At 38.2% G+C, this 14,431-nt stretch overlaps 1 protein-coding gene across 1 annotated transcript in view; it reads right to left on the bottom strand.

The window, feature by feature from the left end:
• Window positions 1-2,323: 2,323 nt before the first annotated feature.
• The window catches only part of ADGB (androglobin), a 128,726-nt gene continuing 116,618 nt past the window's right edge, over window positions 2,324-14,431 (bottom strand). Inside the window, exons 31-36 of the mRNA XM_087775188.1 lie at window positions 14,247-14,402; window positions 11,700-11,808; window positions 9,518-9,620; window positions 7,956-8,139; window positions 2,632-2,726; window positions 2,324-2,527 (exon numbers count right to left, since the gene is read on the bottom strand). Coding sequence (XP_087631314.1) covers window positions 2,512-2,527; window positions 2,632-2,726; window positions 7,956-8,139; window positions 9,518-9,620; window positions 11,700-11,808; window positions 14,247-14,402 — 663 coding nt within the window. The 3' untranslated portion in view covers window positions 2,324-2,511. The remainder of the gene's footprint in view (window positions 2,528-2,631; window positions 2,727-7,955; window positions 8,140-9,517; window positions 9,621-11,699; window positions 11,809-14,246; window positions 14,403-14,431) is intronic.

Genomic DNA, 14,431 nt, shown 5'->3' with positions numbered 1-14,431 from the left:
ATTGCTTTAGGCATTTGTGACTAATTTCTGGTCTCTTATCTTTCTCCAGTTCCCAAGAATCATATTTTTACAGGATATGTAAAACCCTGTGACATACAAGTTTTCATCCCCTTGTCTACCCAGATGGCTGGGAGCGGAGTAGCTTTAGTCTTTCCTGCGTTTCTAGATTTCTGGTTCTAGCCTCTGCCAACAACCGTCTCCAGAGCCGACTCAACATTTTTCTGTAGTGCAAAAAAAAAAAAGAATTTTGTGTCCTTAAAGTTGAAGGGGCAGAGTCGCATTGTGGTCTCTGGCATAGGCAGAGTAGAGAAGGGGAAGGATGGATTTTTCTCTGCCCCTTTGTGTCCCTTTAGGCACTTTCTGCTTTCCTTGTGTCTGAAGTAGTTCTGGTTGCTCCTAGCCATGCCACAGCTGATTGCTTTGATTGCCTCTGTATCCTGTCTGTAGCTGATGTCTTCTGGTTTTTGCCGCCTGTAAAATGTCTATCCATGGAATGGAAATTAAATCTAGAACACTCCAGGCAACAAAACAGTGGTCTCTTTTTAGCAAGACACTTCATTTATCTGACATATTAGCAAGTTAAACCTTACCAACGTCCTTGAACATGCAGCTGCTCGCATGTTCCAGCTTTGCAACGAGCTGGCTCAGACCTGGAGTCAGGCTCTCTCTTGCTGTGCTCTGTACCTGGGCGTGGGAGCATTGCACGGTGGCCCCAATTCAAGGGCAGCTGGGAAAGATGTGTGTTGTCCTGCTGAGTGGGGCACACACCTGCAGATCCACGTCAGCTCTTGCAGGCTGAGGGTACAGAAGCCCAGCTATTGCTTTCCATGGATTGTGCTGCACCCACTGAGCTACCATGTGCAAGGCAAATGCCACTCCTGTGTCCCCGAAAGAGTGAGCATTTTGGTGCTTGCCCTTAGGGAGAAGTCCAGGTGCTGGGGAGAGGAGCACAGGTTTCAGAGAGGAGTGTGCATCCAGACCTGACCCGAAGTGACGTGTCCTGGCTACACTTGGGTCTGTACATTACCTCATTCTCAGCTCAGCCTGCCAGTCCCTGAACCACTGTCCCTAACCACATTCTTATTGCCACAGAAATAAAAGGTCCTGAGTCCTACCTGACCACCCCCCCATCTCTTCTCTCTTATTTTAGCTAGTAACATCCTCAATGCACCTTTCTTTTGTGCTATTGTCTCACTTCATACGATGCGAACTGTTTCCTCTTCTTCCCTGACTTTCTACTTCTTTCCTGTCTTTGTCCTCCTTTGAGATGGAGGACAACAGCATGTTGTTTTTCCGCAAGTAACAAGAATATTTAAATCATTGAAACACTACCTGGACTGTGAATCTATTAGGGCTGATTCAAGAAACGAATGAGAGGAAAAAAGGGCTCTGAAAGTGAGATTTCTTTCATTCTGCAAACCGCTGCGTGATTATGCAAAGCTGTTCTCTTATGTTTTCTGCCAGACAAAATATGTAGACGCTTTTCTTGCCTTTTGGAGGGGAAATGCTGTGCATGTGCATAAATGCTGTGTCTCTTCCTTGAATTAAAATGAGACCTTACATAGCTGGTAAATTGCACATTGCCGGGGTGAGCAGACTGGCAGCTCAGAACCGAGCCTGGTTTCACAGCACATTGCTTGTCTCAGCAGCGAGGCATCCTGGAACGGGCTTGGTCTGGTTTTTGGTCTGTAACTCATTGTGTAAATGCCAGCCAAATTAAAGCAAAGCAGATGGGACAAGTCATTTGAAGATTAATGAAGCCGCTTGCCTTAAAAAGTAACTTTAGATACATATTTTAATGAAAAAGATCCTTTCTAGTTCATAATAGCTGGTCAAAAGAAAAGGATCAAGCAGTGAAAACCGCTAAAGCTTCGCAGAACACACCTACAAAGAATTATTAGAAGTGATTACCTCTTTACAGAGTTAATCCCCATTAAACTGAATTATCAAGTCAAAGACTTAATTTCCTCCTCAGGTACCTGCATCGCTTTGTGAATGCTACCTTTTTTCCTAAAATGTAGAAGTAAAGCAAGCAAACTGTAAGGAATTCTTTAGGGATTATTCACATTGCAGTCTAACATGTCAAAAAGTTTTCATTCTCCTGTGGCATTTGCAGTTTCCATCAAAACTTTTCAAAACTTCTGCTGAACACTGACATTTTCCTTTGTATAACCGGCTACACTTCATATGAAAGAGAAATGAATATCAGGAATCAGTATGGCAAACAAATTTTTTTTGTTTTACCACTACAAAAATGCAGCTCAACCTTAAAGATGCTCTGAAAGATGTCCCCCTCCTCTAAAGAATCTCTAAATCTTTAATAAAAATTCCAGCCAATCACAAAGTGTAATTGTAAAATATTTCCAGTCTTGCCCTAAGCTCTGAGCTCATCAGGTCTCTCAAACTGCGTAGCTGGTCCAGAGGAGGAAAGCCAGGTTTGTCTCTCAAATGCCACTGTGCTGACGCCTGAAACTGCTGTTCCTTGTGCAAGTCCTCAGCAATGACCAGATGCTAAGAGACCGTCCCACTGCATGTGAAACACAGAGATTGGAATTAGCTCTGCATTTGGCTCATGAGTTGGAGGTACTTAAGGTGTGGGAGAATCACAGAAACACGAAAAGAAAATCTTACCAGAATATTGGAGACTGGCTCTGTAAGAAGCCCACAATCTTCTGCCGGAGACAGATCAGGACTTCTGAACTGTTGGAGTACCCCACCCTCTTCACCTGTGAAAAGAGGTGGCTCTCACCATACTCTTCTTCAGGAGTAAGACCTAGCCTTTCAGGGGAGAAGTATGCAACTCTCCAAGTCACAAGACAACTAAACTGCAACACTTAGAGATCAACATAGTTATCTCTGCTGTTCTTCACACACAGCATCCTTCCACGAACAAAAATTACAGGCTGTGTAAGTGACAAACTGTGCAAACTTTCTCAGGGATGATTTTCTGTAAGAAATGTTAGAAGGCAACTGGTCAACCCCTGCTCCCGCTCTCCCAAATCCAAACCCTCTCTTCTGGGACTTGAAGCCACCAGACACCTGGTAAAGCATGCTTTGATGCAGCCATTCCTCTATTGCACCTCCAAAACGACTGTCATCTTAAAAGATCGAGAAATCATGTCTTGATTCAGAAAAGCTTTCCCTATCTATTCTGTTCTGTAAAGGCCTTGACCCCATGTTTCTGTCCTTTGCTGAAGTTCTTTACTGAATAAGAAACTGCATAATTTAAAGCTTGTCCTTACACCCCTACTGAATCTGGCCCTGAATGGCTAAGCTGAGTATAAGCAGGAATGATGACTATCTGAATTCCAGAGCTTTTATTACAGGAAACCTTAAGAAAATATGAATGCTTGATGCAATATGGCATATTTCTGAAACGTACAATCTGTAAAAACAGAATTTGAGCAATTTCTTGCACTGAACACAGCCAGCACATTCCTTTGATATAAAGGCTGGTTAAATTTCATTAAATTATGGTGCTTAAAAGCTCTCTTACTCCTAAAGGGCAAAAGAATACAAGTGCTTTATCCATGTGAACTCACAATTTGACTATTGGGCAACTTGGTCTGCAAACCGGAGGCAACAATCCTAGCAATTAAAACACAACGTAGAGTTCTACTTGTTTGTTTTTCTCACAGGAAAGTGCTAAACATGATGGCTCCTTAAATTACTGCAAATGGCTGTTTTGAAATACAGTTACATTTTGGTTTAGTTTTTGTACATCTTTCCCCACTAACTTAGCCTGTAATATAGTGCACCACATAAAAAGCTGTTGTGTTGATGTAAAACTGATCCATATGAAATTTCATCAGTCATCTCTTTCCAGGTCCAATGTATGTAAATTCTTTGGCACAATCCAAACAAGGCCTTTTCTCTCCTGGGCTCCATTACCAGGTAAGTGGTTATTTTGTTCTTCTGGAACATGCACAGGGATTTAAATAAAACTGCTACTGTGCTTCTCTTAAAACATTACATACTCCAAAGTACGTGCAATTAAACAGTGTGACAGTAATGCACTCCCTCATCATATCTGTGTTGTTGAAATGATAAATGAGCCAACAGAGACATTCACAAACCACACAGCAGATTTTGATGATGCCACATTACTCTTTAAAATGAGGAAATTATGAAACGTAGAATTGTGTATAACAGCAGAACTAGATTTGATAATGTAGATCTGAGTACACCGTGTCTGAGTTTAAGTCAGTTTATAGCTGATTACATGCGGGGATGGGTTGTGATCATGCAGGTTATTAGCTGAATTTTTGACATTTAGATGTCGATTATACTGGCTTTTGGAATTGGATTGATTTTTACAACAGAATGTCATTATAGCGCTTGCACTGACATCAAGAACAGAACTTCAGCTTGATCTTCCTCTACAGAAGCTCATTAGAGATTCATATAAGACGACAACCAACACGTGCTATTGCCATGGAAACAAGATGGAATATTACGAAGCAGTATAGCCCATATTCCAAAACAGAGAGGACAAAGTCAGAGCAATTATAGCACAAGACTGACATGCTTTATATTTGCAGCCTGTATGGGTCAAAGCAAAACTTAGCTCCTGCTCTTTGAAATAAAAATCACCAGTGAAGTTTTAGGACTCTGGTTTCAATTCCTCCTTTTCAAGCAAAAAACTCAAGCCAGTTAGTGTAGTTTATGTTGTATGGGAGGAAGGAGGCCGAACGGAGGCAGAGGCATCACAGCAGGTGTGTAGGTGTGATGATGTACAAAGAACAGACATCACAGAACTGATAGAGGAGTGAGTCAAGTTCAAGGCAGGCAGCGAGGTACTGATAAAACAGAGGTCAGCAAAGCCAGCAGAAACTGGAACATCTGGTATGTCATTAAGATGCAGAAGAAAGGCCAGTTTCAAATGCAATGGCTAGCCAGTACCAGCAGCCAGAATGCAAAGGATAAAATTTCTTGTGCTTCGCGTTAAATAGGTGAGTTTCGTGGTTTCTCATGTTGCCTAGAAAATGAAATGCTTTTGGACATCCTGGACATATTGTATGTATACACTATGTAGGCAGTCCAACTTCCCAAGCTTCTGCTTGAGACTACATACACAGAAAGTTCTTTAAGCCATTTAAAACAGCTCTGCCTGGTCTAGAGAGAGTTTTCAACATTGTAAGAGTTTTGACCATTGTCTCTGACTACAGAGTGCTATCTAGTGAGTATGAATGCATATATTTTTTTATGTTTGATGACAATACCAAAACCCATAGGAATTCTATGCTAATGGAAGCAAGAGCTTAGAGGAAATTTTTTACCCTTTATGTAGAAAGCCTGTGATTGCCACTTCATTCATGCATTGGTTCTACGTCTAAGAAACATTTTTAAATTCCAGTCAAATGTCTAGGAACCGAAGGTCTATTGTAATCACTTTGAGCAAAGCCACTGTGAGCTACACATAGCTTAGGAAAGATAAACAAAGCAAGTTATAGCGCTTTAAGGAGTGTTCAACAAGCCTTGGAAGGTTGTGCCATGAGTTTGCCACTACAGAGAGTTACTGGGAGATTCAGAAACACATAAAAGAATGATGAATGGGAAAAATACTACAGTACACAGAAAGCTTGTGAGTGCCTAGTGAACCAGGCTTTGGGAAGCCTTCCAATGCCTGCATACGACATGTGCGGTATGCCACTATTTAATTATTATAAACTCTGTAAATTGTCATCCACTTAAGGAGCTCATGTCTCTGCCAAGTTAAATGACTTCAAAACTGCTAGGTTACATTCACTGTTTCAACTCTGGTTCATTCTTCACTGGTTCTGTTTTGATTGGAGAAAGAGGACAAAAGACACTGTGATTTTGGGAGAAGAACCTGAATGGAATATGAATTTTTGCTGCAAAATTTTATTCCAGTAAAACATGCAAACTTTAATAGTAGTGAGTACCTTTATGAGAAGCAACATACCAAACACTTTGTTAAAAAGAAGAATACTAGATCAATTTTTTCACTAGCACCAGGCAAAGAGATAAAACGTGATATAGTTGACAAAAATACTGGAAAATAACAAACATTCTTTCTCATCTTTGCATGTAAACTTTCTTTCCCAAACTGTTAAATACAATTCAGTAGTGCTAGCAATTACTTTTTTTTCCCTAAACCTTTTCCATGCTTTTTTTTCTGTGCATTTGAGCTTCTCCTCTCTTGCTCTGCTTGCAGGACTGCTTCATGAGCTGCCAGCTCTTCTTGTTTTCTGCGCTCAGCCTCTAGCAGCTTACTTCTGTATGCTTCCCGAATGCTGTGAACTCTGCCTCGTGCTTCATCTAAGGATGCCTAGCCAAAAACAAAGAGCAATACCCCCCAACACATGAATCTAGATTTCATCACAAGCAACTGAATCCTTCCTGTTATGTTTCACTTTGTGACTCTTTAAGTACAGGGAGAGCATCTCTTTTTTTTTTATGTGTATTTTTATTGATTTGTCACAGTGACACAGCTATATGTTAATCTTTTCATCATGAAGAAGAGAAAGTTCATGAAAATCCTTTTTAAATTGCTGGCATAATAAGCTGATTGTGTGAAAGGAGGATAGGGCACAGACTAGTTACCCAGCTGGGCCTAGTTCCTCTTCAGTTACTGGCTTACTTTGTTGTCTTAAACAAGTTCCTCAAAACCTAGTTTTTAGAAATGCCGAAATGGTTTAGGAGTTCTAGTCTTTTAAGAGACTAAAGGAGTCTAAATCATATTGACCTTCAACAAGACTTAGGGCAAGTGGCATTTGGACACTTCTGAAAACTTTTTCCTTTACATTTCCATCCTGGAAAATGGAGATACCTGGATACCTTTATATAGTTCTCTGTGGTCTACAGATGAGAAAACTATAAAAGTGCTAATCAGCACGGTATGCATAGTCAGAAGTAACTCTCATTTTAAATTCATACTGTGAAACATCTTTAATGGACATACTTTCTAGAAAGAGCCAAGGAACTGCTCTTAATAAAAATTTGCCCTTCTACTATATGATATATTACATATAATAATATATATCATATATGATCCAAAATCATAGCAACATCTGAAAACCTGGACATGCATGTTTATTAGGATCAATCAGTCACTGGTAGAGAGCTATGGCTCCTTGCAGACTTGTAGTTAAATAATATAAATCAGGCTGTCTGGGAACTTGTTAAGGAGATGTTTTCAAGTGATTTCTGTAAATAGGTTGGTTTGATGTAAAATTATCTTTACTGTCTCTTATCCAGTTTTAAGAGCTCTGAATAGTCACCAGCTGACTGCTAGTGGTTATTGTATCACCACTGCATAACAAAACATTTTGTTCCTCTTGACACTCAAGGGTTAAGCCAATTTTTTTTAAGATATTTGTACCAATTTCATGTGCGATGCATTGGCTGAGTTAATCCTAACAATGGATTCTACACTAATGCTACCAAATTTATTATCTATAGACATGGTCTTTTAAGGATTAATCATTCCAATTTTTTGTTTGCTGCCATCATGCATATTCCAGGAAAACTGTGTTCTCTAACTTTGCTGTAAGACACATTAGGTGCAACTCGTCCTCCTATATCAATTATGTTGTTCTTTATTACTTTCCAAAAAGCCCTATACAATTCTGTAACAAAATAACCAGCCAAACCAGAGATGCTTTTTCTAATATGCATCTGGTCATGTATGTCAAATGGTCAATTTATTCTCACTTACAACTATCCTTTTATGGTGATATTCTTAAAATAGTAGTTTTGCAAAGAGCTGTCTCAAGAAAGTACTAAGAATATCATATTAAGGATGTTGTGTAGTACTAATTTTTTTCCCTAGCACCTTTAGTTTTGATTTTTGCCCAAGTGAAATTTCAAGCTTGTTCAGTTTCTAATTATTGGTACTGAATACAGAAGTCTTGAGAATGGTTGATAAAGATATTCATACTAGTGGTGGATATCACAGTAATAGTTATTGGAAAGTAATCTTGAAAACCTACCTGCAGATTCTCATACATTTCAAGTATATTTTGCTTCAATAAAGCTCTGGCATTTTGCTCTTTTTCTCTTTGTTCCAAAGCCAGCTCTCGAAGTTCCTTAAAATGGTTGATTTTTTCCACTTTACGTATCTCTTGCTGTTGAGTGATAGACTCATTTCTTAGCGCAGATTCAGACATTGTTTTTCTGAAGGAAATACAAAGATATTTCTCCCATTTCAAATACAGCTTTGGGTGGTGTATATTTTGCTTAACACCTATATGTATACATTTGGCTTATATACTGCAATATCACCATCATATGGTTAGGTATGGCTAAGGAGTCAGTTTTCCTCTGCTTATATATAACACTGATGAGAAAGCACGTTCCTGAGGCCAGGTCTTCTCATACTTGAGTGCCTGTTTTAAAAATATTTGTAAAATCATGCTCATCTTTGAGCATATGAAAAACTCCTACATGTGACACTTATTTTTAATTTGCAAGAGATATCATATTTCCAGAAGTTTTTGATATTATAATTCAGCATTGAGACAAGCGTAATTTTTTTTTTTTGCTGTTGGCATAATGGCAGCTAACATATTTTTATAATATAACTTAAATGGCTAGTGTAAAAGCCATGGAGTTGAAGACAAATGAAATGCTTACAAGACTCAAGCCTGTGGAAGATATTTTGCCATATTTTCTACTGTTTTAATGTTATTCACTTCAATATAACACCAGTCTCCCTTTCAATTTAAAATTAAATTTGGGGATTTTTTCAGCGTGTTCTAAGGTCTTTTGAAAATCAATGAGCTGCATGAATGCCACATTGAATACAAATGCAATTAAGCATGAACTGGGTCCTAGCTGCAGCACAGCAAACATGCAGGTGCATGTAAATTAGCTAGATAGGTTCATATCAACACATGTAATAAAGAATATAGTTCTTTTGAATAAAGAATATAATTAATATAATTATTTCAGCTATTAACTATTATTATTAACTGAACTGCATTTGTTAAATATATTATTTGAATCTAGCATCACATCTTGACAATATTCATATGCGCTTCTTTCAAGATAGCCACTGAAATAAACATATTTGCCTGCACATGCATGTTCTTCAAATTTTTATGTCACATTCTCATTATATGCAGCACAGTGATTCAGCTCCTTTGACATGTATTATGTTAAGGAAAGAATGTAAATTATAAATGGATGTAGGCAAGTGCAGATTTTAAAATACATCCATGCCAGGAAAAACAAAGCTGAAAACTGTATCTTGATGCCGTATACACTTCTGCATTCACCACTCAGTGATTCTGTGTACACAACATAAAGGAGAGCTAAAACATGGGCCAGGATTTTCACAGCAACTTTAACAAGTGTGTGACAGAATTGTAGCTTACTTCAATGACGTGAACGATAAAGTCTAAATTCACATCTATAATACTGCATCCAATTACAGATAAGATACAAGTGCATAAAAATACATTGTATTTACTAATTTCTATATATGAAAATCCTTAGCTAGCCTTTCATTTTGGTGTTTCACTGGGACTTAACTGTTCTTGCTGCAGTTTACCTCATGTAAGGACTAAGGTCTATAGGCTCCCATTTTTTTTGCTGCGTTTGTAAGCTTGAGTCAACAGCTGCTTGTGATGCTTTCTTTCCTGTGGTAAGAGAATCTACAACAGAACAGATTAAACTGATTATTCAGCTATGCTAGGATGCTCCACCTAAATACTTATATAGTTTTTTCTTCTTTTGGCTCAGCAAAATACATTGCTAAATAAGAATACGGGTTGGAGAGGATATAATATTTCCGCCTTTTTATTTCCAACACTCATGATAGAAACAAACATGCTGCAAAAAAACCACATATGCTAGAGTGAAATTAATATATGTATTTTAGCTAAATCCACAGTACTCAAGAAAGTTTGTAAATCTAAGCAAGAACATTCAATTTAAAATGTTTACAGAATATAAGAACAACTTCTAATCAGCACGGAATCACGCTCTTTTATTTAAAAAAAAAATCAATAAAAATCTGATTGTTCAGTCCTGGCTGTAGTTTAAAAAAATTTATTCCCTTTTAGGCAGAGATATAGTTTGGGAAATACCAGTCTAAAGAAAAAAGGTCCCATGACAACTTAAAATTGTCATTCTGAAGTCTTAGAATTTTTTTAACCACATGGATAGTAACCATGTTATGCTTTAATGTAGCATTCTCACAATACAATGACACTTCTGATATTAAGCACGCCACTGTGCTGAGCTGTGTTGTGACTATCCCAATGCTTCCTTCTTTCAGTTTGTCTGAATGTGCTGAAAATGCCTGTGAAATTTGATGAGATTTAACGATGACTGCAGTAGTTTGTTCCCATAAAAACTCTCTTATTACCCTACTTCTAGTAGTAATCAATTGAAACATTTAAAAAATATTACTGGAATCTTTTCACCAAAAATAGGAAAGAAGCTTCTGAGTATTAAAAAAAATTTACTGTCTATATATTTACTGTCTATACATAGCCAAATATACCAGCCTTCTTTGTTGGTCTAGAAGGGTGACATGGACTTTGGGAGTGCCTTAGACACTGCCCATCAGAACAGTATTCTCCAGAACATAAAAACTCTCATTAAGATACTGAATATTACAGAAATATTCAAGCACATTATTGCCTATTGCTGCACTCTATGGAACCAAAGCATAACAACTTAAAGTCACTGGGGTGTCACCTCTTTACCTCATGAGACTGTATTAGACTCCACATGCTTAGTTTAGGACAAAGCTCTTGGTAGACAACCATTAATTTTGAAGTCCTTATCCAATAACTTAGAGGAAATAATATTTTTTCAAGTTCCTTTGGAATGCAAGAGGTAACTAATGATGTGTTTGTCTAAAGTATAAGGTGAGGACTGCTTCTGCTTCAAGTTCTGAAACATTCACAGGAGGATTACTGACTGACATGACTGGCAAAACACTCCTCTAATGTACTGGTCACAGGTTCTAGTTCCATACACATGAGCCATGACCAGATATTGTCACAATCAGACTGGATATTACACTTTCCTTTTTGTAATGGCCTGATCTCAGCATTATTCTCAGAAGAAAAGAAACAACAAACAGCCTTGCAGCCTTGCAGCCTTGCACTGAGTTCCAATTTTCATTAGAGTCCACTAATTGCCAGGGAATACAAATCAAGGATCCACAGAAGTTGTAACCACTAAATATAATTAGACAACACTTATGGAAGCTGCCAGGAAGCTGATGCTACTCAGTATGCACTTTTTGACACCTCACTGCCAGAGCACTGTCCATGAACAGTTTCCATGTACGTTAAAATAAAGAAAATGCACATTAGATGTATTAGCGCCTTACTGACATAATATTTCAGCTGCTAAAAATTTTTTTAATATTTCTACACTAACGACCTCTGGTACTCAACTTGGAATTGAGGGAGTAGGTATTTTCCACTGAACTTCCAAAAATTTCAGGTTAATTTAGGGTTAGAATTCTAGTGCAGAAGGACTGCCTAAAGTTTGCTTAAGGGTAACTCGGCAGCCTCCAAGAGCCATGAGGCTGTATCTGTGTCCGAAAATAGAGCAATGCAAAGAAGGGATAGAGAAGATAGAAACTAAGCATGCCATTGTGCATTTGGACACCTTTATTGGGGCTCTTCTATCCATTTACTACTGGTATTTAATGTAAAAGTCTTTTCTAAGGAGCTGAACATGATCAATCAAACTTTCTGTTATACCATTACCTGTTTCTCCTGAACTAGATGTTAAACTGGCAGTCTCAGTCACAGCTGTGGGCTCCTCTGAATCTCTCACAGCGTATTTATTAATAAACCGTATGCGTTCCTGAAAAGCCTAGAGATCAAAGTTTTAATCTAGATAAGAAAACTTCTACCACATACTTTAAATCCCAAAGAATTTTCAAAAGTGGGAATCTATAAGTGGTCAATAAGACAGTAAGTCTTCAAATCCAGTGCATGTGAGATATGATGCTACTTCGTATTACTGGTGAGTATATTTCACTGGTTTGATCGATGAAAACATCACCTCTAACAACAGGAATACCATTAGTGAGTCACTGGGTAGAAAAAAGGATAAACATAAGAAGATCACTTTTTATGTCAGAGTCATATTCAAGCCATCTCTCCAATAGATTTTTTTTCTGAAAAAATAACCTATCAACATTAAACATCCAATTTTTCTAATAATATTTTGGAATCTTCATTTGTTTAGTCTTATGTGTTGTATAGAGGAGAAATAAATTAGCATTAGTACTTAAAGTTCATCTTTAATTTCTATATCAAGCATGTCTTGAGCATATGAATACGAATCCCTAAGTAAACCTTTGTGAGATGGTAGTTCAGTAAAATGAAAAGTAGACAGTACACTTTGAATGGTTTCACTCCACTCAAAGCATCCTGGCTATATTTAGTACATATTCCAAATGAGAAAACGATACTGTCAATAACAAACCTAACACCAGGGTGCAGTATGCAACTCCGCTGGGGCTAGAATCACAAAAGATGCTAGGGTTCCCATTGAATCAGTGCTGAGACACTGAATACTTACACTAAAAATCATCATACAATGAAATACTGGAAAATCACCAATCTCTGAGCAGTTTAAAATAATCTTTGGATTTAAAAAAAAAAAAAAACGAAAAAAACCCAAAAAAACAAACAAAAAAAACCCTGAAAAGCAAGGTTCCCTCATAGCTGAATGTATGGTGAGAATACATTCAGCTAGTGTACCTCCTTAGGGAAATATCACTTCCTCCTAGGAGCTCCTAGAACCTGGTGATTTAGACTTCCTCCTGAGAAATGGGTGCAAACCCTTTCAGACTCAATTACCTTTGATGCCAAAACCAAGCATCACCACTTCTGCCTGTCTTTTCAGAAGGTGACTTTGGCTCACTGGGCTTTCTCATAAGGGCTCACATTGTCAGAATGGATGGAGAAGCCAAAAGTCAGCCTGGAGTCAGGCACCTAATTCCCAGAGTCAGAGGGCATGTGACCCCTGAACAGGCAAACGTTGGGGCTGCATGAGCAGGAAGAAAGGAGAAGGGAAGGAACTTAGTCTGGATAGCAGACCCCCAATTTTGACCTTCTTCTTTATAGTGTATTACATGCAGTCACTGCAATTTTCTTAACGATAGTTGTTTTAGAAAAATGTCACAGACCAAAGGGGCTTTTAAAATGTAACCCTTTAGCTGTAATTCAGTTGATTTTCTGATCAAAAAAGGCAACTGGTGATAGAACCAGCATTCTGAAGAGACTCTTTACACATCAAAGGGGATTAATTTCCAGCTAATCTTTGGGAGGCTGTACTTGCATTTTCAGTCTCAGCATAGCCAATCAAAGCTGCAGAGTAATGCATCTCTCCTTAGATCAGAATTTAATAAAGTAGTGTCAGAAAAAAAATTGAGCTTTGGATACACTGAATAGAACTGAGAAAATCTGAAAGTGTAACTGGGAAGACCCATGTCTGAGGTTCATTTATGAAAGGTAATATAAAAAAGGCAAAATGCTTCTGAGCTGTGGTTTCTGGCCAAGTATCTCTCACTGGTCAATAGTGGTGGTGGTGACAGGGGATGACTGTCAGGTAAGTTTAAAGACTGCATTTTGTTCTTTTATTTTCCTTTTTTTTTGTTAATGATGCTTCCAATTGTGAATCAGCAGCGTAACTTTTTGCTTTGCTAGGAAGAACTTGTATTATTTTTCCATCTTAAGCTTACATCATGTCAAAAGAGCCCAGCTGCAGCTGACATCTGAATTAGTATTGCTTCTCCAAAACAGTGAATTCATACAGAACAGCATGTACAGGCTCATGGGTAACCTGCAACTCAGAATGAATTTGGGAATCCTGGCTGCAGGGGACAATTTGAGTGATGATATGGCCAGGTGCCAGTTCTTCAAGAGAAATCTTTCTGGCATGTTTATAACAGTGTATTTCTCACTAGAATCTGTTCATGCTAAACATTAAACTTGTCATAAGTAGCAGCTTTGCAATTGTGTAGAGGTAGTGGGCTTTCTAAGGAGAAACTTTTCTCTGTTTTGTAAAGTAGAATCTAAAGACTCAGTGATCTACAGAAGTCTAAAGTAGATGATCTGCCCAGAATTCATGCACATAATCACTTGATTCTTTCAGCTGTGTAAAATTTACTGTCTCCCATGGAGCGGTGAAGAGGACAGCCATAGCAAGTCAGGTCTCTGTTGTGGCAACTGCTCTACCACCACAGCAGCTCCTGGAGATTGTGAAGAAACATTACTGCAAAGATTGCGCTCTGATATTACCTTGATAGCTCTTCCTGGCTCTGCAGACTCCCATGCTTGTTTCATGGCTTTGATCTCATCTGCTCGCTGGGTGTCTTTCTTCAACTCCAGAATGTCTGCCTCTCTCTGTTCACTAACTAGACGTAAAGTCCAGTACGGTTTGTTTGAAACAGCTTGCTGAAAGTGAAGTATCATAAACATAATGT

The sequence above is a fragment of the Nipponia nippon genome, unplaced genomic scaffold, assembly GCF_047370975.1.
Source record: "Nipponia nippon isolate SJK-2023a ecotype South Korea unplaced genomic scaffold, ASM4737097v1 scaffold_4, whole genome shotgun sequence".
Lineage (NCBI taxonomy): Eukaryota > Metazoa > Chordata > Aves > Pelecaniformes > Threskiornithidae > Nipponia > Nipponia nippon.
This window is presented reverse-complemented; position numbering and strand designations above follow the sequence as displayed.